The following is a 25,541-nucleotide window of genomic DNA, read 5'->3' as shown; positions in this document are numbered from 1 at the left end:
CATGTACGTTGGTCGACTATCTTTGTCATACATGCCTCATCCCTGTTCTATTGCATGATTGAGTGATTATAGTATAATGTGTAAATACCACATAGTGCATGAAGCTTCAGCAATGGACAAATGAGCAAACCTTATGGACAGGTAGTCCAAAATATCTAAACCATCACTGTGGATAGTCAGTGACTGATAAAATACAACTATAGTATCTCAATGGCAAACCCTTCAGCTAATCTATTTCATTACTGTATTTTTACATTTGTTGAAGTGAGGCTATAGCTTCAAGACTTATATATCTATACAACTATATATATCTATAATACTATTTGTTCTTTTTTTTATACAGGAACATCTGTTATGAAGGTCAGTGCTTCAGATGCTGATGACCCCACCTACGGCAGCAGTGCCAGAGTAATATATGGTGTACTTGACGGAGAAAGGTTTTTCACGGTCGATCGACACACTGGTAAGTATTAGAAAATAATCATTTTTACAATAACTTCAACTAGGGCTGGGTTTTCAGATCATCAGATATATTGTAATAAAGTGCAACTTTATTGCTGTGACTGTCCTCAAGAGTTAAAATGCATAGAACGATCCCAAAATGAAAAGTAAATGAGGCTCTGTCATTCAACAATTTCAAGCTTTAACCCAGGTTTAAGCAAAAGTGCAACAGCAACTTACATTTTCTGATTAAGAAATCAGATAGCTACATATTTTATAACATATAACATTACAAATAAAAAATAATCAACTCTTTCCTTAGCATCTCAGCATAGTGCGAATAAAAAATTAAACATGGCTGTGGCACACACGTAGTCTACTCAAAGGGTAAACAAAAACCAAACGATACCCTCCTGCCAGATTTCATGAAAGTGCAACCCTGGGAAGGACCTGAGAAATCCTAGTAAATTGTTAGTTAAATAAGAAATATCCTTACGGGAACAATAGGGCCTTTGCACCACATTTGGTGCTGAGGCCCTAAGGAAAGGGCCTGGCCCACAGTCTTTCAGGAGTAGCTTAGCATCGATATTGCTCTCAAATGCACCCCATGGGAGAATCAGCGACATTTTAATGATTCCCTTTTTTGGTTTCAACTACTTTGATTTGGTCAGTCAAGGTGTCTGGATGATAAATGGCTCTGCCTTGGTGGGACTAGCCACGAGACTGGGTGGTTCATTCAAGCTTCTGGCTCTCGATTCCCATTCCACCCACTCCTTGTCTTGTTTGCCGACAGGCCACCCTAATAGCATGTGAGTCAAGAAGGTGAAAATAAAGAGCCGATGAACCAGCTGGAAAATTCTCCTCATTAGTAAAGCGCTCTTGCTCACCTTGACATACCATTCAGTAGCTAAACAGTGTTTTAATCCTTTGGCCATGCAAAAATCTCTTGTATTCACTATTAATATCTGGCTATTAGAAACTTGGAGTTGCAATGATCAATCTGCTTTTTTTTCTGATTAAGAGATTTTATAATCTGTATCCTAATCTTCAACCAAGAGTATCTGAAAGCTTGTAATCAACATGGGAACATGTTGAATACGAGTTTCCACATCAATGACTGGAATTTTTGAACCAGTCAATAGGGGTCAATTAAAAGACAAACCTAAAATCTACTTTTTTGTTTGAATTGTACAATATCTGGGTTTCATTGACTTATTGTCTTTTTTTATCCTAATTTTAACATTGGAATATTAAGTTACTTCCCAGACTACTTTAGTAGAAATAGATTACCATATAATTTAGACATCGGCTTCACCCCAACCTGGAAGTGTCATTGAATAATGTAGATTTAGACCATGTACGCCTGCTCAAGATGGATCCTGTTTGTCCTTCAGTGAATAAAAACAACAGTGTGTCATATGTCTCTTTAACTGTGCTCCAAGTACTGTATTTTGGCTTCTTAATAGAACATAGCCCAGAGCCAAATGTGACTGAATCAGTGGGTTGTATATCCAGTATAATGTAAACCTTTGGGAAAAGGATAACACACCAAGAGTGGGATATGCATCAATAGATTCTGATGTGGGAAATCCCATGGGGCAAAGTGAAATTCTATTACCACTGCAGGGTAAAGCAGCATGCTGCTAATACTGCTACTGCTAAGCCAAAGAGGAAAATGTCTTTTTTTTTTTTTTTTTTTTTTTTTTTTTTTTTAAATCTGAAGGAACATTGGACTAGTATGTGATTGAGTGTGAAAGAGTCTCAGGATAAAAAGAGAAAAGTGTGTGGCAAAAATTGCTGAAATTGATGCCTGATAAGGTAACACTTTCTGGAAAGGATCATAGAAAGCAGCCATGTGTTATTTGTGCAAACCAAAATGTGATTTACCTTTTCACTGTCCTTTCCATTATTCAATTGATTAGAGCACATATGTCAAACTCAAGACCCGGGAGCCAAATTTGGCTCTTCAGAGCGTCTAATTCTCCCAGTAGGAGAAAGTGAAAGTGACAGATGAAATATGATTCACTGTTTAAATTACCAACTAATTCAGAGTTAGATTTCTCAGCGCCTCCAAATAGAGAAATTCAAAGAAACTCCACAATATTTGCTCACAGACTCACAGTTTTCCTGTGCTTATATCACATTGCGGCAGTCATTTTTTTATTGCAGATTGTTGAAATTATTGTTTTTTTTTTTTTTCAAAATCCTTTTAATTTCTTCCAATTAATATTAAATTTTAAAAAAAATGGTCACAAAATCAAAAACATTTAAGTTCAGATCCTGTAGGGACTGATATCAGTCACTAATATTGTATGTGCCTTACATACTATACAATATATATCATTTATATGTGGAAGTGCAAACTATGGCACTATTATGTTGAAATTATGTTGAAACAATTTCCCATGTAAGATCCACCACCCACTTGAGATCAAACTGGTCCATATTTAGCCACTGGACTAGAGCGATTTTTTTTGTTTAGACAAAAAATAAAACACTAGCTTGGTTTAAACAGCCAATTTCAAAAGTGTAATTAAATGTTAAACGTGCATACTTAAATGAAATTATTGCTCTAGTTATGTTTCTCTCTGTGCTTTTTGGTTTCCTCTCTACAATGTTTTACTTTTTGGATACCACCCTTTTAAACAAGAATAAGTCCATACCAGCATTGAGTAGTGGTAATGCTCCTCGGGGTAGCTGTGGTACGGCTTCATTCCAACTTCATTCCAACTCTATATATTATTCATTTTAATACAGCTCAGCCATAAAAGTGTGAGTGTTAAGGGAGGCGCGAGTATGACATTATTTTTCCCATCCAGCCTGTCCGAGGGAAAGAAAGCAAATGCCCTGCACCAGTGCCCTCATAATGCAATGGTTAATAAAGGTTATATTCAGCGACAGGAAATAGAATTGGTCACAGCATAGTTACTGAACACTAACCCAATTCGGGGGCTCACAAACTATTTTTATTTGCTTTCTGCAACTTTCCTTTTAACTCACCTGTTTCCCCCCTCCCCCGACCATTAGGGATCATAATGACAGCAGTGGCTGATTTGGACCGTGAGACGCAGGATCGTTATGAGTTGGTTGTCAAGGCAACGGACATGGCCGGACAAATGGGCGGTCTCTCTGGCTCCACCACAGTGACTATAGTGATCACAGACGTTAATGACAACCCACCACGCTTCCAACAGAGTGAGTGTAATTTTTCTCCTTCTCTTTACAGGTCACACTGTAACAAATGAGGAGTACTTTATTGTTTGACACTGAAAGCCAAGAAAAGCGAGAATAAAGTGTGATGAAAGTCAGATGGTGTCATTTGCACTGACACCTGCACAGAGTAGCTTCAGTGAATAAAAACTGAAGTGAATTTACAGGACATTCATGAACCTAAAGTTAACACAATAATAATAGGATGGGCAGTCAAATGTGCTGCTTTCATTAAATATTTTATTATTGTTTTTTAAACAAAATTTAAAAGGGAGCTAGCTGAATCAATAAACTTCAGCCTGTGGATGTGTTTATTTATTTATTTATTTATTTTTTAGATCAATATCAGATAGTTGTTTGATGGCTTACTGACTCCTCCATGTACATGATATTTTTCCTCAAAAAATATGTCAATTCTCAGAATTTAATCCTGAAGAGCATTGATTGAAAAAAAAAAAAAATAAAAAAAAAAGGTTTGAGAGCTATGCTAAAGAGCCTGCAGTTGTTTTGAACAGGATGAAACTTTAAAACTTTAATGTACGCAATTCATTTCTCCTATCAGTCAGGAAGTTTTTAACTAACGAGCCACACTTCTCTAAGTTGTTGGTTGCTGTTCAAATAAAAGAACTGTGTAACATGTAACAAAGCTGATTAACCTCCAAACATTAAATAATATATACTCTAACCTATAAAAATCTTTCCAAGATCCTATCTATTGAATATTCTATTGTATTTTAGTCCGTTGTCCGGAGCCGTAAATAATTTTCTCCCCAGCAACTTCCACCAGTTCCTCCAGGGGAATCCGTAAGCATTACAAGGCTAGACTCAGCTGGACAACCCCCTTGAGGAAGGCATCCAGGAGGCATCTTTGCTACATACTAAACTATATTACCCCCAGAAGAACAAGATTCTGAGATACTTGAACCCCTCAATTCCCTGGCCTAAAGTTGGCATTACACCCTTTTCCAACTGAGAACCATAGCCTCAGACTTATATGTGCTGATTTTCATCTCGGCTGCTTCACACTTGGCTGCAAACCGTACCAGAAATACCCAGAAGTCATTGTTTGATGGGATCAGTAGGATAACATCACCTGCATAGAGCAGAGATATAATCCTCTAGCCACCCATCTTGACCCCCTCCACCTTCCATATAAATATTCTGTCCTTAAAAGTTATGAACAGAACAGAAAGGCAGACAAAGACAAAAAACTGAAAGACTCCACATCTCACGTGGAAGAGGTCGGACTTACAGCTGTCTATGCAGACCAGACTCTTGCTCCTTTGATATAGAATTAATTACTTTTAGTAAAGGGCCATCGGCAAGGACTCACCTACATAAACACAGGAAGCATTGGGGGACATCGATGTAAACCTTCTCCAAATCAAAAAAGCCTGTGGACTGGTTGGGCAAACTCCCAAGTGCCTTGTCCAGCACCCTTGAAAGAGTAAAGAGCTAGTCCACAGTTCCACTACCAGGACGAGAACCACATTGCAATCCAAGGTTCGACTAACAACTGTACTCTCCATTCTAGTACCTTGGAGTAGACCTTACAAGGGACACTGAGGAGTGTGATCTCCCTATAGTTGGAACACATCCTTTGGTCCCCCAAACGGGGACCACCACTCAGTTTGTCGCTCCACAGGCACTGACCCCAATTTCCACGCAGTAGATTGCCTTGATACCTGCCTTGGCCATGGTGGGTCACTTAGGGAAGAAACAATATTGACAGTTCTTGCTTGGCACAGCCGGACTCTATGGTTAAAATTTTTGTCACCAAGTGGACCTTTGCTGAAGGCCTGGCTCCAGGGCTGGGTCTTGTTGACCCTCTAGAGCTGGAATACAACTTGTTGATCTTGTCTATCACAGGGTTTTTGTAGCGTCCTTTGTCTGGCACTTCATCTAGGACCAATTTTCCTTGGGTGACCCTACGAGGTGCTGGTTGCCCCTGATAATGTAGCTTCTAGATGAATTAGCGCACCCAAACTCATCCACCATGTTAAAGTGACGGTATAAGGAAGGTATGGAGCATTATCTGATTAAAAAAAAAAGTAGTTGGATCTTGTTATCTATTGCTAATTTATGTCCATTTAGAAGTCTTTATAACACCTAAATTAACTAAAAGCGAGGCATAACTAACACAAAATAGTTTTTTTCTAATTTTTTTTTTTGTCAAAATTCAATAGTTGTCAAATTCCCAGCCAAACAAAGTTTACAATAAATACTTGTTTTAATACAATACCTTTTTTAATTAAAACATACATTCAAAACATTTGAATGGTGAATTATTTAAAGAAATACTGAAACACTGTTGATAAGTCTCCTGTTGATATCTCATTACGCTAGCCCAGCCATTGCTTTTACCTTTAGCCCATTTCTTCACCTGCCATGCACTCTGTCTTTGTTATCTATTGTTCTTCTTCCCACTTTTCTGCTTCGACGCCAGATCCATCTCTTGTACCAACACCCTGACAACCCACTCTTTTTATCCACCTACAGACAACCATCTGTCTTTTCGCCATTTAGCTTCCTGCTCCCTTTTTTCTCTCTCTCTCTTGTTTGCAATGTTATATTCCTCTATACTTTAGCTCCATTGTGGTTTTGAATACTTAGGTCAATTTATAGATAGATAGAATAGAGATATTATAGGTTGAAATGTATTATTTTTGATTCAACTATTGTCCCACACTCTTCTCTTTGCCAGAGATGTACCAGTTTTCTGTATCAGAGGCAGCTGCTGTGGGAACACCAGTTGGACGTGTCATTGCCACAGACTCAGACATGGGCGAGAACACAGACATGAGCTATCTGATAAAGGAGGGAGGAGAGCTGTTCAAGGTCACCACTGATGTGGAGTCACAGGAAGCTGTTGTTGCCATCAAAAAGGTACTGACATTTGAGCACAGCGTTATAATGCTGCTTTTGCTTTCCAAAACACTGACTGTGGGTACACAAACACAAATGTATAAGCACATTTTATTGTTTCAAGTTCAGTACCTACTTTATTCTGTATGGGGTCACACGTTTCTGTGCCTCTAGTGCCAATTTCCAGCTCACGTTGTAATCAAGGTGAGGTATACCCTGAACTGGACATAAGTGTGTCACATGACAACATTCCCACAACTATGTACTTAATTTGTGTACTCTTCGTTCTTTGGTTATTAGGTCTTAAAACCAACTCAAAATAACAAATAAACAGTGTTGTCATTTTGTTTTACTGACTTCAAACCAAAACATAAAATTAAATCTTCTGTTTGTGTGATATTTGGATATTTACCACACAGAGGGACCTACAGACAGGGGCGGACTTTTATCCCTGGACAAAAAAAGGAAGCAACGCATAAGTCACATTACTGATGAACTGGTGAATTGAAACGTTATAAATACATAAATAAATCAAAACAAAACAGGGATGTCACGTAAAACATGCACATGGTATGTGATTAAAGGAACTAGAGGTGGTGTAATGAATCTACTGGTGTCCCTTGTTTCTTGTGATCAGCTTCCGTCTGTGTTGACGGCTGCCGTTAGTGGCTAGCGAGATTATACAGTGCAAAAAATGTATTGCATATTTCCCTCAAAAAAGCTGTAATTGTTTTTGCAAATATGTCAAAAGATGTCTTAACATCTGTTCCGCACACCAGCCTCACAGTCGATAGTCAGTCACCAGTTTATTTGGATATTATTTGGACCGTAACATTGTTTTTACTGCTGATTTTAATGTTCTTATTGATATTGAGACTAATGTTTTCTGTTGCTCTTTTTGTTCATGTAAAGCATATTAAATTGCCTTGTGTATGAAATGTGCTATACAAATAAGTTCGCCTTGCCTATTTAAGCTCTTTTTGGTTCTTTTTCAGCCTCTGAATTACGAGAGCAAGCGAACACACAATGTTGTTGTGGAGGCCGTAAACAAGCATCTGGACCCGCGTTTTGCCGACTTGGGTTCGTTCCGCGACCAAACCATAGTTCGTGTGAGTGTATCGGACGTGGATGAGCCACCCATTTTTCAACCTGAGGATGGCACTATCATAGAAGTACAGGAGGATGCAAAACCGGGGGCTTTGGTTGGAATCGTTTCTGCCAGAGATCCAGACAGTACTAACAAACCCGTCAGGTAAGACAGTAAATTGGAAGTAAATATGTCTATGATAACGTGGGGAAGGGGATTGTTTGCTCAGAATCAAATGATTTATATATAAAATGTTACATTGGGTTTTGACTTTTTTTGGGGGGTAACCCATTTGTTTATCACTTTGTCCTGCGCATTGTCCTTTATGATAAAAGTCACTAGTTGCTAGGGTGATTTCAAAAGAACAGGAGGTATTTGGATTTTGTTTTCACCTCAAATGTGATTTTCTTTTTAGCCCCTTTTAACCTTTTTCTTTGGCCATCTTGCAACTTCCTTTGCCCCATTTTTGCCCCTTTTCCCAAAAACTTACACTTCTTTGTTTTTTTTTCGATTTGATTTCCCTTTCCTGATAAATATTCCTTTTTCCTATTTTTTGTCCATTTTTGCAAGTTCTTTTTGACCGTTTTTTGCTACTTTTCATCCAAATAAACTACCTTTTGCCCAATAAATAACACTTTTTTCCACATTTTTGCCCTTTCACTATTGTTTGCCACATTTTGTTCATTTAAGCTACCTTTTGCATACCACCTGTTTCCTCTTTTTTGTATACTTTTTTTTGCCACTCTTGACTGCCCATTTTAGTCACTTTTCACTCCATTCTTGCCACTTTTTTGCCACTTTTGGACAATTTTTTTTGCCACTTGTAATAATTTTTTTTGTCACTTTACTTACACTTTACTGATCACTGTTAACCTTCTGTTTACCTTCTCGGAATGGTGGCTCAAATGGCTGGCTGTTATTGGCTTGATCATCTAACTACAAAAAATCCCTCTCTAAAAAGTGAGGGGGATGAATTTTTGTTTTTCTGAAACTGTGGATGTCGCAACCCCCACATCCCCCACGGGTGGGACGCGCCTGGCAGAACTACGTTCTTAATAACTTATTGTTATTTGAGTTTTTCTTGGGATAATACCATGATAGTCAACCGTAAAGTCTTTTTTTAGCACATCCCAAAGATTCTCAATGGGTTTTATGTCTGGACTGGTCCATGTTTAATCCATGTGTGAAAATTATGTCTCATGCTTCCTGAACCACTTTTTCACAATTTGAGCCCAATGAATTCTAGCATTGTCATATTGGTTTATGCTTGTGCCTTTAGGGAAGAAAAGATCCATTAATGGCATAACGTGATCATTCAGTATATCCAGTTAGACAGCTGGCCTTATTCTTTAAACACTTAACATTGCTGAACCTAGACCTGACAAAAAGCAGCAACCCCAGATCGTAGCCCCGCCCAACAGGGTTGTACAGTAGGCACTAGGCATGTAGGATGGGTGCATCACGTACCATCTTTCCCCTGGAATAAGGTCAATCTGTAAATAGGTCATGTGGTCCCCAGCAAATGGAAGCCGTTTTTTTTTTTTTCCCCATTAGCCTCAATGTGATAAGTGGTTAACTTCCTCCTACACAGCTGTTAGACCCAATCCCTGGACTTCCTTAGACATTGATTTTGTGGAAATGTTTTTTGGTCTTCCATTTGATTTCACCTAGAGTTGAAGTAAACGCCATTTACAATCATTCAAAAACAAACAAACAAAACCACTTCTGACCTCATTCTTTCTTGGAAGATGATGTTTTCCTACTGTCCTTCCATTTTTCAATAATGCATTGGACAGTTCTTAACCCACTTTTAGTAGTTTCAGCAACCTCCTCAGATGTCTTCTCTGCTTGGCGCATGCCAATATGTTGACCCTTCTGAAAAAGATTAACATCTCTTCCTAACGTGTGTTTTAAACAAAGATGTTGCCATGCTTAACATGCTGTAATTATTACTTACCCACAGGCTAAGTTAAATCCAGGTGATGATCCTTTTGTTTTTTTAACAAGGCCGTGTATATCAGTTAAAATGCACATTTAAAGCATCGACTCATGTTGAGGTAAATTCACGTTTCTAAAAGGTTTAAAAGCCAATTTTCTTCAAACAATTTCTCATTATATTGAATTAGAATGTCAGGCGAATGAAATCAATATGTGTGTTAAATCTTTCTATTTTTACCTTGGGTCATGGTTTTTGATAGATATATAGCTCCTGGTAATATAATAGTCATCTTCTTTATTAAAGACTATGGTTGCTAGGTCCCCAAAAGAGCAATAGCTGTATCAGAAGAAGGAATGTTGGTAATAGCTATCTCTTACTGACGGTCTTACTGACAGAGTACACACCGACACTTGTAGGGCCTCGACAAATTACCTCAATTTAAAATGCATGAGACTTAGTGTTCTATGTATAATAAAGTACAACACAATGGCAGCGCTGTCACTCACCAGTGTTCATTCTGCAGTGAAAACTAAGAATGTGATCAGAGAATGAACAAGTGTTTTCTGTGTGTTTGTGGGAGTGATTGTTTTAAGACAGTCAAAGTCAAATATTATAAATACGAGGCTTCTGGACATATTTCCTCCTTTCTCTTTTAATCTCCTAACAGGCTAACAATATAATTTAGTTTTTAGCTAAACCTTGAATATGCTTTACACCAGCTGTGCCCACCAGGGTTGGGGTCAGTTATAATTGTGATCACGCAACTGATTATTAATTAAAATTATGACATCATTTTCATTGTATTTAAAAAAAATCTGTTGCTGTCGTAATTGTAAAATGTAATTTAGATTTTTAATATTTGACTTAGTGATTGTAATTGCCTTGAAAATGTATTATGATTTAACGCAAAGTGGGCAACAATGTTACACTTCTATGTACACTTCTACACATATGTAGCTAAGAATGAATAAAATATGTTTAATATCAAGCTTTCCCACATTTTACCATTAAAAAGAAATTGAATCATGCGCTATAGTGACGCCCCACCAAAAATATTAAAACCTATATTTTCATTTATAAGGAAGCTTAACAAGGTAATCAATAGATAGGAAATAGATTATACAATAGATATTATATAGAGATTTAGGACCTGTTATCATAAGAGATGCTAACACAAGAGGACAGTTAAGTTTGATTAAGTTATTTATTTCAGGCTCAGTAATTGTGATTAATTGTAATTGAACTTTAGTAATTGAGAACGTAATTGTAATTGACTTTTTGACAATAAAAATAATTGTTATTGGGAAAACTTCTGGTCACTGTAATCGTAACTGAATTGCAAGTGAACATTGGTAATTCAAATTGTAATTATTGTAACTAAAAAATGTAATTGACCCCAACCCTGGTGCACATGCTTGTGATTTATGATTAAAAGGAAAAATGACAAGGTAATCGGGATCTACAGTATACTTTCACAGATAATATACTGTAGGTAAAAAACAGTGACATACAGTGCGGTCTACGTAACATGTGGTTTAACGTTTCAACTGAAATGTAATTTTTCAGATGAACTAAATCACAGCAAAAACAAAGCACCTACATTACAGACATCAAAAGCAGAAATGAAATCCTGCAGCTTGGCATTCTGGGAAAACATCTCTCAGTTGGAATGGAATGTACCAATCCCTCTTTTTCCATTATTTATCATCGTTTTGTTTTTTAATTCTGTAAAAAGTGTCCTTTGTCTACGTTGTGGGTTACAGCTCATTGGTTGGAGATATGCAGGGTTTTATCAATGGACCCATTTCAAAGTGGACAAACATGAGATACGTGACTGACGTGCAAGCACGCATACTTGGTGCAGAAACCATGTTGTTTACATATGTGACTCTTGAAAAATGGCAATGAATCGCTGTTAAGGCTTGAAAATAGTTTGATGTATGTAGAAAGATTTTCACCCGAGGACGCGGACGCTTATTTAAGGAAACTCACTTTAAGTACAGGTGAACGATTGCGGGACCCTTGAAGCATTCCTGAAAAGTGTTCATCTGATATGTGCTACTGACCAGATGTTCAATGACCAGATATTTAGACAAATCTGATAGAAAAACCCAGTATATATATGAAAGAAAACCTAAACGCATTAAGTCTCTAGATGCTTATAACTACTTATTATGAAAGGGCAGGTAGGCGGGCTGCTGTAACTCCTGCTCCTGTTAACGAAGGTTTCCATGTATTCCGTGTATTCTGATCAGTTTCAATGGATGAGTTTACATCTCCACATTTATGTCTCCTCCTCACTGTCCCACGTTTGCATATCAGTCCATTTATAGCTTTTTCTGGTAACTTTTTACTGGATCCAATAGCGCTCCGTCTGCTCCCGTGCACCATCGGCTCAGCAGCGATTACGTTAACACGATTGCTTCTGAACAAACGTAACGTGGTTATTTGGCAACTACTGTATATGCTGTTTATTTCTATCATAACCCGGCTGATTTTTACTGTATCCAGAATCTTTCAGCATACGCGCTCTCTCTCTCTCTCTCTCTCTCTCTCTCTCTCTCTCTCTCTCTCTCTCTCTCTCTCTCTCTCTCTCTCTCTCTCTCTCTCTCTCTCTCTCTCTCTCTCTGCGTGTGCGTGTGCGTGTGCGAGATACGTCAGTTGTCAGCCTCTGTTTGATAGCACTCAACCATAAGTTCTTCTGAAAAGGGTGCCCACCAGCTGGTACAGTATGTTGTAAAATTTAAGTCCTGGATTGTTGCTACTTCTATTTGCACAATCAACAACGCAACACAATGGCGTTGTGTTTTTTATACGAAAACAAAAGTGTTTCAATGGCGTACCGATGCTAGCACAATGCAGTTTTCTGGTTGTTTTGCACCGAGCCTGCGCGCGCATGCACCTAATTTAATATGCACACGTCACATGAAATGGGTCCATTCTTCCTGCTTTAAACTGGAGCTTTTCAAAGCTCATGAGTTGAACAGCGTCACACCTGCTTATTAAGACATGCACTGAAGAGCTGTAGCTACATGAGCTATCACTGTTTATGCTGCATGCACTCCAGCTACAGGGCACTCCTGCTTTACACTACACTGTACTGTAAATGCTTTAGTCTTTTCTAGATTTTTTTCAAACAGATTGTAACCACTGATTCTCTGCATTCCAGAAAAAAACAAAAAAAACAACTAGAAATCAATTAGAAAGCACAGAACTTTCCCCGCCATAGCAGTGACCAAATTATATTGTCACTTAAATGTTACATTTAAGAAAATGTGTATACGATTAGTGATTTTCTTCCAGATTTAGATGAAACTCAATGAGGCGATAAAGGAACCAACTTTACTCGCTGAGTCATGTTTCATAAACATTGGTCCATTATGAACCGAGATATGATTTTTTTTTTTTAAATTTCACCAAATATGAGAAATAAGGATTTGATCCAGATTTGGGATAATACCCCGGATCAATCCAAAAATGACTTGCTACATATCCCATTTTGGATATTTCCTGATATTTTTTTTATCAAAATCCATCAGTAATACTTTACTTGTAGTTTTATACATAAAGTCATTAGCATGAATAAAGTGTCATGAAGGCTGTCATTAAGTGTCGTTCGTTACCCTAACCCGAACCCTTCGTTGCCCTAATCCAGACATAGGCAACTGGTGGCCCGGGGGCCACATGCGGCCCTTGGTCTAATTTTGAGCGGCCCCCAAAGCAAAACTGTAATTCATGAAGTTGGAAGTTTTATGAAGAACAACATCTTACACAAAACTCTAGAAACACAGAAAAAGACAGCAAAATGCACAACATATATTTGAAGAAAAAATAATAATATTCAGTTTTGTTGTGATTTTGTGAAATGACAACAAAGACACACAAAACAACCACTTAAACACACAAAATGACCACAAAAACAACATATACAAAAGGATATCAAAGAGACAAAAAATGAAAGAAAAACGCACAAAATGACAACAAGAACAGAAAATATATAACAAAAAAACACAAAAAGACAACACAAATTGGCCATACTGACAAGTAAATTGACAAAATAAATTTAAACTCACACGAAATGTTTAATTTCAAGCTTGTAATAATGCTCATATTGGTCATTCTTCTAAATGCTGACATCAATGTTGATAATGTGGCCCCCGCTGTGATAGAAGCCCTAACCCCTAACCATAACCCTATCTAACCCCACTAGATCCCGCCACTTAACCCAAAAAATGCCAACATAGCTCCAAAGGTGTCATAATTTAGCAAAGGATAATTAAAGACAGCCTTCATGACACCTTATTTATGCTAATGACAGATAATGATAGCGTAATGTCCGCCATATGTATAAAACTTAGTGTTACCAATCCATTCATTAGGTTTTTTGTGTTAGACAGTTTACAGATAAAGAAATACATAAATAAACACCAGCAAAAACAAAACAAAAATCCTTTAGTATGTGCTTGTGTGAGTGCAGTCACATGCTGCTGAAGGACATTATTAAGGTCAAAGAACTTGCTGCATATCTCTCATAAATGATGTTAAAAGAGAACCAGGCCTAATGTACATTCAATAAACTGCTGATTTATGCTCAACCATGACCTTTTATTCCCAAATGCACATTATTTTTTTTCTTATATTTGGTGTCTTTTGTGCAGGTTTTCTATTGATCGGACTACGGACCAGGAGATGATATTCCATATTGATCCGGATTCTGGTGCCATCACATTGGGAAAGGTTTTGGATAGAGAAACTGCCGGCTGGCACAACATCACAGTGAAAGCTGTTGAAGCAGGTAATGGCTTGTAGTTCATTGTGAGTTTAATATATATTTTAGTTAAAACTCCACGTTTCTTTGCTGGTTAAAAGCAAGATCATCAGAGGGATTTGTTTTCAAATAGATTTCTTCAATCAGGGTTCCCGCGGACTCTTAAAAAGTCTTAAAAGGCATTAAATTCATCCATCCATTCACTTTCAGACCCTTGTTCCTGTTTTTCAAGGTCGCGCGAGCATTAAATTCATGAATCTAAAAATAAGGCGTTAATTGTCATTAAAATGTCTGGATCAGTGTTTCAAAAGCCTTACATATTAACACGAGTGTGGTTTCATGATTGTAATTACTCTCACATTTCAAAATAAATAGTAACATTCGTTTTTAATTTTTTTAATTTACCGTAACATTGCGCAGTCACGACAGCGGAGCCAACTACAAAACAGTGACGTGGTTGCAGCGGGACTTTCAACAACATGGGGAAATATGAATTTAACAAAAATTTGCCTGTCCAATGATTATTTTTTTGTGTTTTTGTTGTTTTATAGGTTTCTGGCTATTTTTGTTGTCATTTTGTGTGTTTTTAGAATGATTTTGATTATTTTAGTCTGTTTTATTTGTGTATTTCACTGTAATTTTGTGTGTTTACTTTGGGGGCCGCCAGTTGCACGTCTGCTCTAGACACTGGAAAAAATGTACCTCAACACTATGTAATTAATGTGGCGTTTTTTTTCTCCCCAATTGTGTTTACTGTGAAGTTGGTCTTAAATTGAATTTCAAATGGCAATAAAAAAGTCTTGCATTTAATTTGACTGAAGCTGAGGGAACCCTGTCAATTGTGAATGGCACTGTATAGCTGACATTTTTTTTGTTTGCAAATCTGGTGAAATCTTTTAAGTCCCTTTAAGTAAGTTCGAGCCCATGACGATAATGCAGAAAGAGAAGGAACATATAAGCTCTAGAAACATTTGATGTAGTCAGGGACATGCTTAGTGATGGAAGACGAAAGAGAATGAATAAACCTGTGATCATTAGACTTTTAAGAGCCTTCGGTTGTCAGCATGTTGCTGTCTAGAGAAAACTCATGAGTATGGGTTACTAATTTACCAAAGATAAATTAGAGAGGAGAAAAACACAGAACTAGACTTAAAAAAAAAAAAAAAAAAGATTTTAGTTCTACCACTCTTATGGTGTACGTCTTTATTTTGAGACATCAGCAAATTATTAAATTACTAGCCAACATAACCATGTTGTTCTGCTTTTAATACATAATTGTAAATTTTGGAATTATACACGGCAGTATGTCAGGGATTTGCTGATGAATTTTTAAGGTTTAATTGTTATTTCTGGATTTGTTTTTCCACAATCCACCTTATTTCTGATTGATAGCAGATTTACAGAAAGTAACTTTTGATTTCTTATACTTTCTTAATCTCCTATTTTGTATGACTCTACTGTACTCTAAGAAATGGTACCGTTTTTTTTTTTTTAACAGCCACTTTTCATTCCTAATCATAATTCCTAATCCATCATAACGTTAACGTTACGTAACATTGATTGTTCCACAAAGGGGAAATTTGCAGTGTTTCAGCAGCAAAAAAACAGATAAATTAACAGTGTAATAAAAAAAATAGAAGATATACTGTATACACACACAATAAAAAAATAGAAGACATACTGTATACACACACAATAAAAAAAAATAGAAGATATACTGTATACACACACATTTATATTTACAGAAAGTAGGATGACTCAATAGTCACAATTGTTCTTCATGGAATGAAGAAAAATAACTATCATTTCTTTTTCTTTTTCCATAGTTTTTTTGTTAAAATATAAGTTTTGTTGAAATATAAACATTTTCTCATCTCAGTGCTTCTTTTTGCTTTATTAAAAATCACTCCTTTCATTCTTCACTTTTCAATCAAGTTATTTATATATGTATATAGATATATATATATTTTTTTTTTACAGTCATATCATAAAAGTTTTAAGCTAACAATTGCACACAGAAGGAAGGAGAAGAAAGCAACGCCATAAAGAAAACAAATTTTAAAATATTTGTTTATATTTCTTCACGTCTCATTGTTCCCCAGCCTGCGCTTGCTTTAATAGTCAATACACCCTCCGTAGAATAATAAGCAGCCTTAACCAGCACAAATAATAAGACAAAATGAGCCTCTGAGATTTCCCCAAGCAATATGCACTCTTTTGTTGTCAGCGTCTTTGCCTTGGCATTATGTCATAGGCACATTATAATGTTAATTGAACATTTGAAAATGCCTAGCACCTTTCAATATCTAATATAAACACTTGCCTGCACTTGAAAGATAAAGGTTCTCACACTGCCATCAACGCAGCACCCACACAGGCAGAGTCAGTGGTCAACAGCATCAAAATTCCCATCCACAATGTTCCGTTATCGCTTGTTAGCTCAAGAGGTCTACGGGGAGACGGAAAGTGGAGAGAAAGAGAGAAAAGACAACAAAAGGCCACAAGAGAAATGGAAACAGAGTAGGGGAACGACTTCGGTTAAGATTTATGAGGCATCTTTTCTTAATTAAAAGGGACTTCATTTCCCCTGTTTTGATTTTTTTTTTTTTTTTTTTTTTTTTGCTCACTTAGAACAAACTTTTCTTCGCAAGGTTAAGTTGTTTTTAAATTACTTTGTTCAAACTTTCTTTTGTGTTACAAGATTTATTCGTGCCACTCTTTTATCAAACTTTGAACTTTGAGATTGCCTGTGAAACAACGGATGGTGTTTAACTTTCCACCCCAGGAGATTACAAAAAACATTAAAAGGACAGGTTATTTACCAAAGGCAAAATGTTTGTTTAAGATTCCACCAAACGGTCACAAGCATAGCGAATAAACGTGCACTCACGACAGGAAATACCAGGGTTGGAGTCAATAAAAACAATTACATTTTAAATTACCCATGTTCAATTACAAGTGAATTATGATGCATTTTTCCCCAGTTACAATTAAATTACAATCATTATTCTTTTTAAATCATTTTTATCCTTAAAATTACTTTCTTAATTACTAAAGTTCAATTACATTTATTCACTATTACTGCGCCTGAAATAAATAACCTATTAAAAGTTAACCTTCCTCTTGTGTTAGCTTTCTGTTAGCCCTCGGTCTAATATTGAGCGGCCCCCAAAACAAAATTGTAATTCATGAAGTTGGAAGTTATATGAAGAACAACATAGTACACAAGACACAGAAAAAGACAGCAAAATGCACAAAATGTCAAGAAAATTAGAAAAAGTAACAACAAAAATTAATATTTATGAAACACAAAATGACAACAGAGACACACTAAACAACCACTTAAACACACAAAATGACTACAAAAAGACTTCAAAGACGCACACAATTACATGAAAAGACAGAAAAATGCACAAAATGACAACAAGAACAGAAAATATATCACAAAAACACACAATGACTTGGAAAAACACACAAAAAGACAACAAAAATTGGCCATCTTGACGAGTAAATTGACAAAATGAATTTAAAATTACACAAATTGTGTGTTTTCAAGCTTGTAATAATGCTCAGATTGGTCATTCTTCTAAATACTGAGACGAATGTTGATAATGTGGCCCTCAGATCAGAGAATCAGACTTTTGTGGCCCCCGCTGTGATAGCTGTTGCCCATCTCTGCGTTAAGAGAACAGGATATTATCTAATAGCAACATGTTTAATATTCCACCAAACGTTCACAAGCATAGCAAATAAGCTGTGCACTCACGACAGCAAATACTGTCTTTAGGAGACAATAAATAAGGTCTCATCGATACAGTCTCCATTTCCACCCAACACAGTAGCTCCTGAGTAAAGGAAGAATTTGTTTCCCTGACAGTCCTCTTTATGGAATTGTATCAGCTAAAGACAGAATGACATATTATTTTAAAGAACTGATTGTATATTTGATATCGCTCATGTTTTTTACCAAAGGATGTAAAGCATCACCATCAGGATAAGAAAAATACAAGAAATAGTCAAAGTATTTATATCTTTCACTGTTGCAAGGATGAGTTCTTTTTGCAAGCATAACTTGTTTCTCTTCCTGTCTGGCAAACAAATAATCAGTGTGTATGACGTTAATGCAGTATGAGTAATATTTTCCTGTGATAACAAATGACTTGTGAACTTAATATATGAAAATATAGAAGATGCAAGTTTTTACATTAAAGTTTAAAAATGTGAATAAAGAACTCCAATGAGCCAGCAATTAACATAGTACAAGAAAATAGAAAGAAAAGTTTAAGGTATGGATAAAACTGTTTCACTTGAATTGTGTTTTGTTCAATAGAGCCATTTTAGAGTGAATACTTATTTTGTCTATCGAACACACAAGATCAGAATCAGAATCAGCTTTATTTGTCACGTTACAGAGCAACAAAATTTCATTTGTTTCATCCCGTCCAAGAAAAACATGAAAAGACAATCACATATATAACACTTGTAACTCCTCCTTAAAGTTCCGTGGTGGAATCCATCTGAGAGTTCTGAGAGTTTGGTCCTCGCCATTGATGACTAGCGGCTTCTAATAATGCTGCCCACGTAATCCGAATTTGCTCAAAATCAGGAATATACCAGAAGTCCTGTTATCATAATTCCAATCCGGTCTGGTGGATGTCTTCCATATCCTCAGGATTTACAGGCTCTCCCATTGCCCGCCCCCCTTGTTGGGAAATTTGACCAATAGAGTAGAGAGACCAGCTGATCCAATTCCATAATTTAGTTTTAGTATGCAGAGAGAGGCTCCTAAAGGATCCACAAGACAGAGACAGCAGACATAACAGCAAGGAGAGGTAGGGAGGGAAAGTGGGAGTGAAGAGGAATGTGACTGCCTCCACCGAGTAGCAGAAGATAATTGGTTATTCCAGGTCCCCACGCTCTTAGGTCTCAAACCTCTAATTTTTATACTATAAATTAAAACAGAGATCAGATTTTTCTTACATTCCCACATGCAGTTATGGGCCACTAAAATCAGTAAAAAAAAAAAAAAAAAAGCATTTTTTCAGATTTTAGGAGACTGTCACCCAAAAACCATGTGTCTAATCATTAGTGATGTGAACAATCTATGTACATAGCTCAAAGCTGATTGCAAAGTTGTTTACCTAAGAACCAAACGTTGTTCCAATTTTGAGGGGCTGGCATGTCCACCAGATAGGATGTATTGCAGTTTTCTATGTGGTGTAGATCTTGAGATATTGGAAACTGAAAATGGAAGAAAAAATAGGGACGCACAAAAACACATACCCCCCTCACTAAATGGTGCATATCTCCAAAAGTGTTCATCCGATCAAACTAATAATGTAGAGCATGCCAGGTGAATAACCATTGAACAATGGGTAAAAATTACACCAAAGTGCGTGGGATGTCCTGAAATTGAAATGACATGGAATGACCCTCATGCAAATTCCAGGTTTAAGGCTTTTGTGATGAGATTAATTTTTGAAAAGTGAAAGCTGCGAGGGACAACTTTTTTTTTTTTTTTTATAACAAAGAATTAGTGTAAGACTCATAGATCAATAAATCAAAGATCATTTGCTCGCAAAAAGATGTAAAACACTTGTTGAAATTGTTGGGATGTGGAGTCCTGTAAACAAATACATAGAAGTGTTTACACTTCATTCCAAATAATGAGGACAGTGTTTTACTTGATGCTGTTTTTGTTCTTGTTTGTTCCTGTATTGTCCGTGATATCAGAATAATGTAAAAAAAAAAAAAAACACTTCAATGCACACCTCTCTGAACAGCGTGTTTAGTGGTAATAAAAACAGGCAAATGAGCAATTTATATTTGATTTATTGATCAATGAGGCATACACTATCATTTTATCAAATCAAATTATATCAGAGGTAGCAGCTAAATCAGACCCTTTGTCTTTTGGTTTGTGTCTCCATGTATTAATGTAGCCATACACATTTTTTGTTTTTATTTCTTTTTTGACAGGATGTCCTTCTGAGTTAAAAACGTGTCCTGTTCCTGTTCTTGTTACTGTTTAGGTAAATGGGTGCTTCTTATCTTCCGCTTGGAAAGCAGAGCAGTAGCCACATGCTGGTAAACAGATTTGTCTCCTTGTTTGCTGCTCATGGCTAAAAGGAGATTTTAAACCAAATTCTGTCCGACAGCAACGAGGATGAACCATTTGGTCGCTGTATGTTGTATAACACTCCTGACACACACTTAAAAAAAACTGCATGCAGACACACACACTCGTGTACCACGTTCTGCCTTTCCTGACATTATGTCAGAACAATACGTTTCTCAACAGCTGTTGAATGGCAGACAGGTGTAGCACATGAACATATTATTTTGTCAATCTGTTTTTAGCCATCTTTGTAAAGACAGAGTTAAAGAAGAGCCACTTGGTTCACCTGAACTGTATTTTTAAATGCTCCCAGTTTTGGAGCATGGACTTTATGTACATGGACATCAGGTTGGGGTCATTTACAATTGTAATTAGGAGTGTGACAATATCTCGATACGGCAATATATTGCAATATTTTTCTGCACAATCGATTATTGATATGCTCCCACTAAGTATCGATTTGTTTTTGATTTTTCCAAAACCTTTTCTGCTTTTTCACTAAAATGTGCAGGTACGTCTTCACAGAAATTGTCACTGTTTGTTGAAGGAACCAATATATTGTTTACTGGAATATTGCACTATACTGGTGTCACTGGTAAGAAAGACCCTATTTTTTGTTTAAAGAAAGCACTATTGGAGATACTTATTTGTTTATTGGTATGTTGACACTTATTTACAGAAATGTTGCACTAAAATAGTGTCACTGTTCTTGTTATGTCATAGATTATTGTAGATTGATTTGTGACCAATATCTCGATAATCGCAGGATCGTCATATTCGATAACAAATTATCGTGAGCTTTGTATCGCGTATCATATCGTGAGGTACCCAGAGGTTCCCACCCCTAATTGTAATTGATATTTGGTGTAATTAAGCCCGAGTGCCACGAGCTGGCGAAAGGCCTCTTGCTCTCGTAGTGGCCACACTGCGAGGGAAGGGGCGGAGCCTATGAAAACGCCACTTGCCCCCGTCAGTGACCCTTGTCATGTCCCTGCGCTTTTCTTTCTTTCTTTCTTTCTTTCTTTCTTTCTTTCTTTCTTTCTTTCTTTCTTTTACTGACACAGAAAAGGCTCAGATGCCCAAAAATATTAATACCCATATTTTTATTGATTAGTTAGATGATAAATATTTGTTATTAATGTATTTTACAGCAGATTTAGGACCCGTTATCATAAGAGATGCTAACAGAAAGATAAGGGTTAACTTTTAATAGGATATCTATTTGGAGGCTCAGATATTGTGCTTAATTGTAGTTTAACTTCAGTAATTGAGAACGTAATTGTAATTGACTTTCCGAGGATCAAAAATAATTATTTATTGTAATTTAAAAAAAAAAAAAAAATTCTGGTCACTGTAATCATAATTTAATTGTAATTGAACATAGATGATTGAAAACATGATTGTAACTGAAAAATGTAACTGACCCCAACCTGATGGTCATACATTCATATTTTTTAATAGTAATATTTGTAATTTGACATTAACAGATAGCATTGCAGTAGAATAATGTGTACTCTAAACCAGAGACGGAATGGCGAATGCAAAAAAACATACATACAATTGACACTGTCTCATTAGCTGCTGTGCCATCACAGGACACAACTGTGTGTGACAGTGGCTTAGGAAATGTTATTTTTCAGCTATGCAACAATCATCTGTTCTGTTTGCTGTGTCTGGTCTTGTCATTTTTCTGCTTGCTCTGTGGCTCATCTGAATGGCAGCAGTGGACATTTCCATCATCAGCCTGCTGAGGCGTAAGAAAACACTGGGCCTCTGGGCTCACTCATAATTTCCAAGTCAGTTTCCGATGCCAGAATTTTGAGTTTATATACTGTATGACATCGTCAAAATCTATTGGGAAGATGAGTAAGTCCCACTACAAGTAATTTTTTTTTGTTTGTTTATTTGCGTGTTTTGGTCGTAACAACTCAGGGGAACGTCAGTATTTAAGTACTTAGAAACTACTTACAATTCAGTACCTAAAATGGGACATTTGTGACTTTTAAGAATCTTCTTTTTAGTAATCAAGGTAATGGCGTGGGTTCTCAACAATGCATCAAGAAATAAAACTAGTCCAAGGACCTTTTTTATTCATTAAACTTTTTAACACAATTTTAACAAAAGATAGATGTTTGTACATGAATTTTAAAAAGAATATATTGGCTGGTAATTGACGGATCTTTATAAACTCAAGTATGTCTCAATCACCCCACTCAGTTCCATCCAGATCTGATCTGGATTTTATCTAAATCTATTTTTTGACATAATGAAGGCGCTCATATACAGTATTATGACGTATTGTATCGTAATAAATGGGGATACAAATTTCTTATAAGCCTTTAAAGTGTGAACAATCATGGTACCATGATCAGGATGACTGATCCAGATAACTGTTAATGTTTGGCAAAGAGGAGATTTGGCACATGGTAGAGGTTTGCACTCTGAATGCTCTTGTTCTTTATTATTTTAGGTTTCAAACTGTGCCATATTTTAATTGAATACATCCATCCTTCAATCATTCCGATTCTGCACCTTCTGATTACAGCTAACATTAGGGCCAACGCATTGACAAACATCACATTCACAAAACCATTTGCTGCAAAGGACAATGTGGTCACTTCAGTAACCTAAAATACATGTTTGTGTTCTGTGTGAAGAAGCGGAAATACCTAGAAAAAGGTAAATGAAGGTTCTCAGTAGGGGTTGAACAGACTAGTCGACTAGTCTGTCTACGTGACGTCGGCTAGTCGCAGTACCTGACTTTTGCCCAAGATACCGGCGCAAAACAGCAAACGAGGGTCAGCAAGGCAGCACAACATCGCTCCTTCCTGGTTTGCGCTCAAACTCTAGCTGGTAGGCAGATACAGTTTATCTGATTAGCTGTAGTGGTAACATGTCTGTGTATAACAGCAGTGCAAGACGGAGGCTCCGTTAGCGAGGGAAGACCGCTGTTGTGCCAAAATCTGTGATCCAAAATAATCTTTGACCGGAGGTGGCGACAGTTCCAACCCCTGCGGCTTCTCGGCAGACATTTAATCCTTCTTAAACACGTTTGTAACTCTTTTCCAGTCTGCATTTATTTCACCCATCAAAGCATCATGTTTAATGGGGAGTAAATAGCTCTGCGGTCACAGAGTTTTTTGGGTCAAAGACTTTGGCACAACACCGGCTTTGGTGAAGGAAGCTACTAACAGCCCAAACAAAGTCTAAACACCTGATTCTGAGGGGTTTAACAGTTACCATAAACTCACGGTGGGCGAAGCAGCAGTGTTCCTGGGTTTACTTAGCTTCTATAGCATGTCCCGTGTCCCAGGGGATGGCGGTGTTGTGCCAAAGTCTGTTACACAAAAAAATCTGTGACCGCTGCGGCTTCTCGCCGGTTGAGGAGTGCTAAACCTTTTCATAGCTATTAAGGAGCTCTTTACTCCCCCTTAAACATGACGCTTCGGTGGGTGAAGTAAATGCAGACTGGAGAAGAATTACAAACGTGTTTAAGGGGGAGTAAATGTCCACTAGTCACAGGGGTTGGAACTGTCGCCACCTGCAGTCACAGATTTATTCAAGTCACAGATTTTGGCACAACACCGGCACTCGGCTGACACTCAGCTCGGCTTCGGTTCTTGGTGACGTTGTTCAACGCCTAGTTCTCAGTCATGTGTGCCATGTTCGTTCTGGTAGCAAGTTGAGGCAACTGAATGACATTTTGCTCAAAGGTAACCGGACAATATTTTGAGGACAAACATGTACAGATCCCTGCAAAAAGCCATTAGATTGTGAAACACATCCTTTCCATTATCTATAGTCCCATCATATATTTCTCCCCAGATGCCTAAACACCAATGTACCAGGAACCCTTTGTTATGTTTATAAACCACACAATAGTGACATTCATGAGACTGACTGATTAAAATAAATACATCGGACCAAAGACTATATCTCAAAACTTGTTGATACTTTCTTAGTAATAAAAAAACTAAACTATAATGTTTACATTGGATGAAACTCAATCAGAACTAAGTTTCTTTTTTGGAAGGTATCCAATCAAAACTACTTTTGACTAAAAGTAGACCATAACGGAAATACATTTTAATCAAAAAACTACGTCTAAAACTCAAATAAACATTTGCTTTCAAAATTAACACTGGTAAATACTGAACTTCAAACTCCTTTAGTAAATTACTTAAAACTGCAAAGACATCTGTTTGTTAATATGCCGCTAGGTAATTGGCCGTTGCAGGATGTCGTTTCCTTTCACTGTGGGGTGCCACTAAAGATCCAGTAACTGGGTTCTAACAGCTGTGTATGCTCATTTATTCGTAAACAATGTACTCCAATTAACCACAATATTCAGCCTCACTTGAAACAATTACATTTGTGTCTTCACAGCTAGATAATGGTATACTTTCTCTCTCCATAGCTCCAATCTCCAGTTGTTTTTCTGCAATATTTATTTCATGAGAATAATCAAAACTCCACCAGTGAATGTTACATGGTTAAGAAAAAAAATCATCTTCTTCCCCCATGTTTACAGTGAGACGCGTTCATTTTCTTTTATTATACTTTGTTTTTCCTCGACATAAATAACATATTGACTAACAAATAATGAAACTTTTAGTTACTGTATAGTGTCTGAATCAAACTTTGAAGACAAGTAAACTAAAACTACAAAATCAACTTTGCAATAATGGTTATAACACTCTTTGTTACATTTCCATCAGGTTAAAAAAGGTGCTGCTGGCTTTCTTTGCTCGATGTGCAGACCAACACAAGCACAATTCCGGTGTTCGCATTCAAAGCTGTGATTAAATGGCATGAAAAACTGTAAAAACATACATTATTGTGTATAAAGTGCAGGTCTAGTGCTGGCTGCAATAAACCTCAGAGGGCTGTTTTTTCAGTCAGGTAAAAGCATAGTTAAGTTGCTGCATGACAACATCAGAGAGGAAAAAAATAAAAAGCCCAAAATAAATTATTTCCCACTGAGTTGAATTCAGGTTAAAGATCCTAAAATGAACTTTGCTGAAAGAGAAATTCTTTATATTGTGATACATTCAAAGAAGTCTTGGAACACGTGTCAAACTCAAGGCCCGGAGGCCAAATCAGGCCCCTTTAG

The 25,541-nt window shown here is 36.9% G+C and overlaps 1 protein-coding gene across 1 annotated transcript in view; it reads left to right on the top strand.

Moving 5' to 3' along the window:
- cdh22 (cadherin 22) overlaps positions 1-25,541 on the top strand; it is a 230,293-nt gene that overhangs the window by 169,042 nt on the left and 35,710 nt on the right. The window contains exons 4-8 of the mRNA XM_028447030.1: positions 344-463; positions 3,469-3,636; positions 6,356-6,537; positions 7,512-7,768; positions 14,201-14,337. Of these exons, the coding sequence (XP_028302831.1) occupies positions 344-463; positions 3,469-3,636; positions 6,356-6,537; positions 7,512-7,768; positions 14,201-14,337 (864 nt within the window). The remainder of the gene's footprint in view (positions 1-343; positions 464-3,468; positions 3,637-6,355; positions 6,538-7,511; positions 7,769-14,200; positions 14,338-25,541) is intronic.

The sequence above is a fragment of the Gouania willdenowi genome, chromosome 5 (assembly GCF_900634775.1).
Source record: "Gouania willdenowi chromosome 5, fGouWil2.1, whole genome shotgun sequence".
Classification (NCBI taxonomy): Eukaryota; Metazoa; Chordata; class Actinopteri; order Blenniiformes; family Gobiesocidae; genus Gouania; species Gouania willdenowi.
Note: the sequence above shows the minus strand (reverse complement) of the source record. Positions and strands in the feature narration are given on the sequence as shown.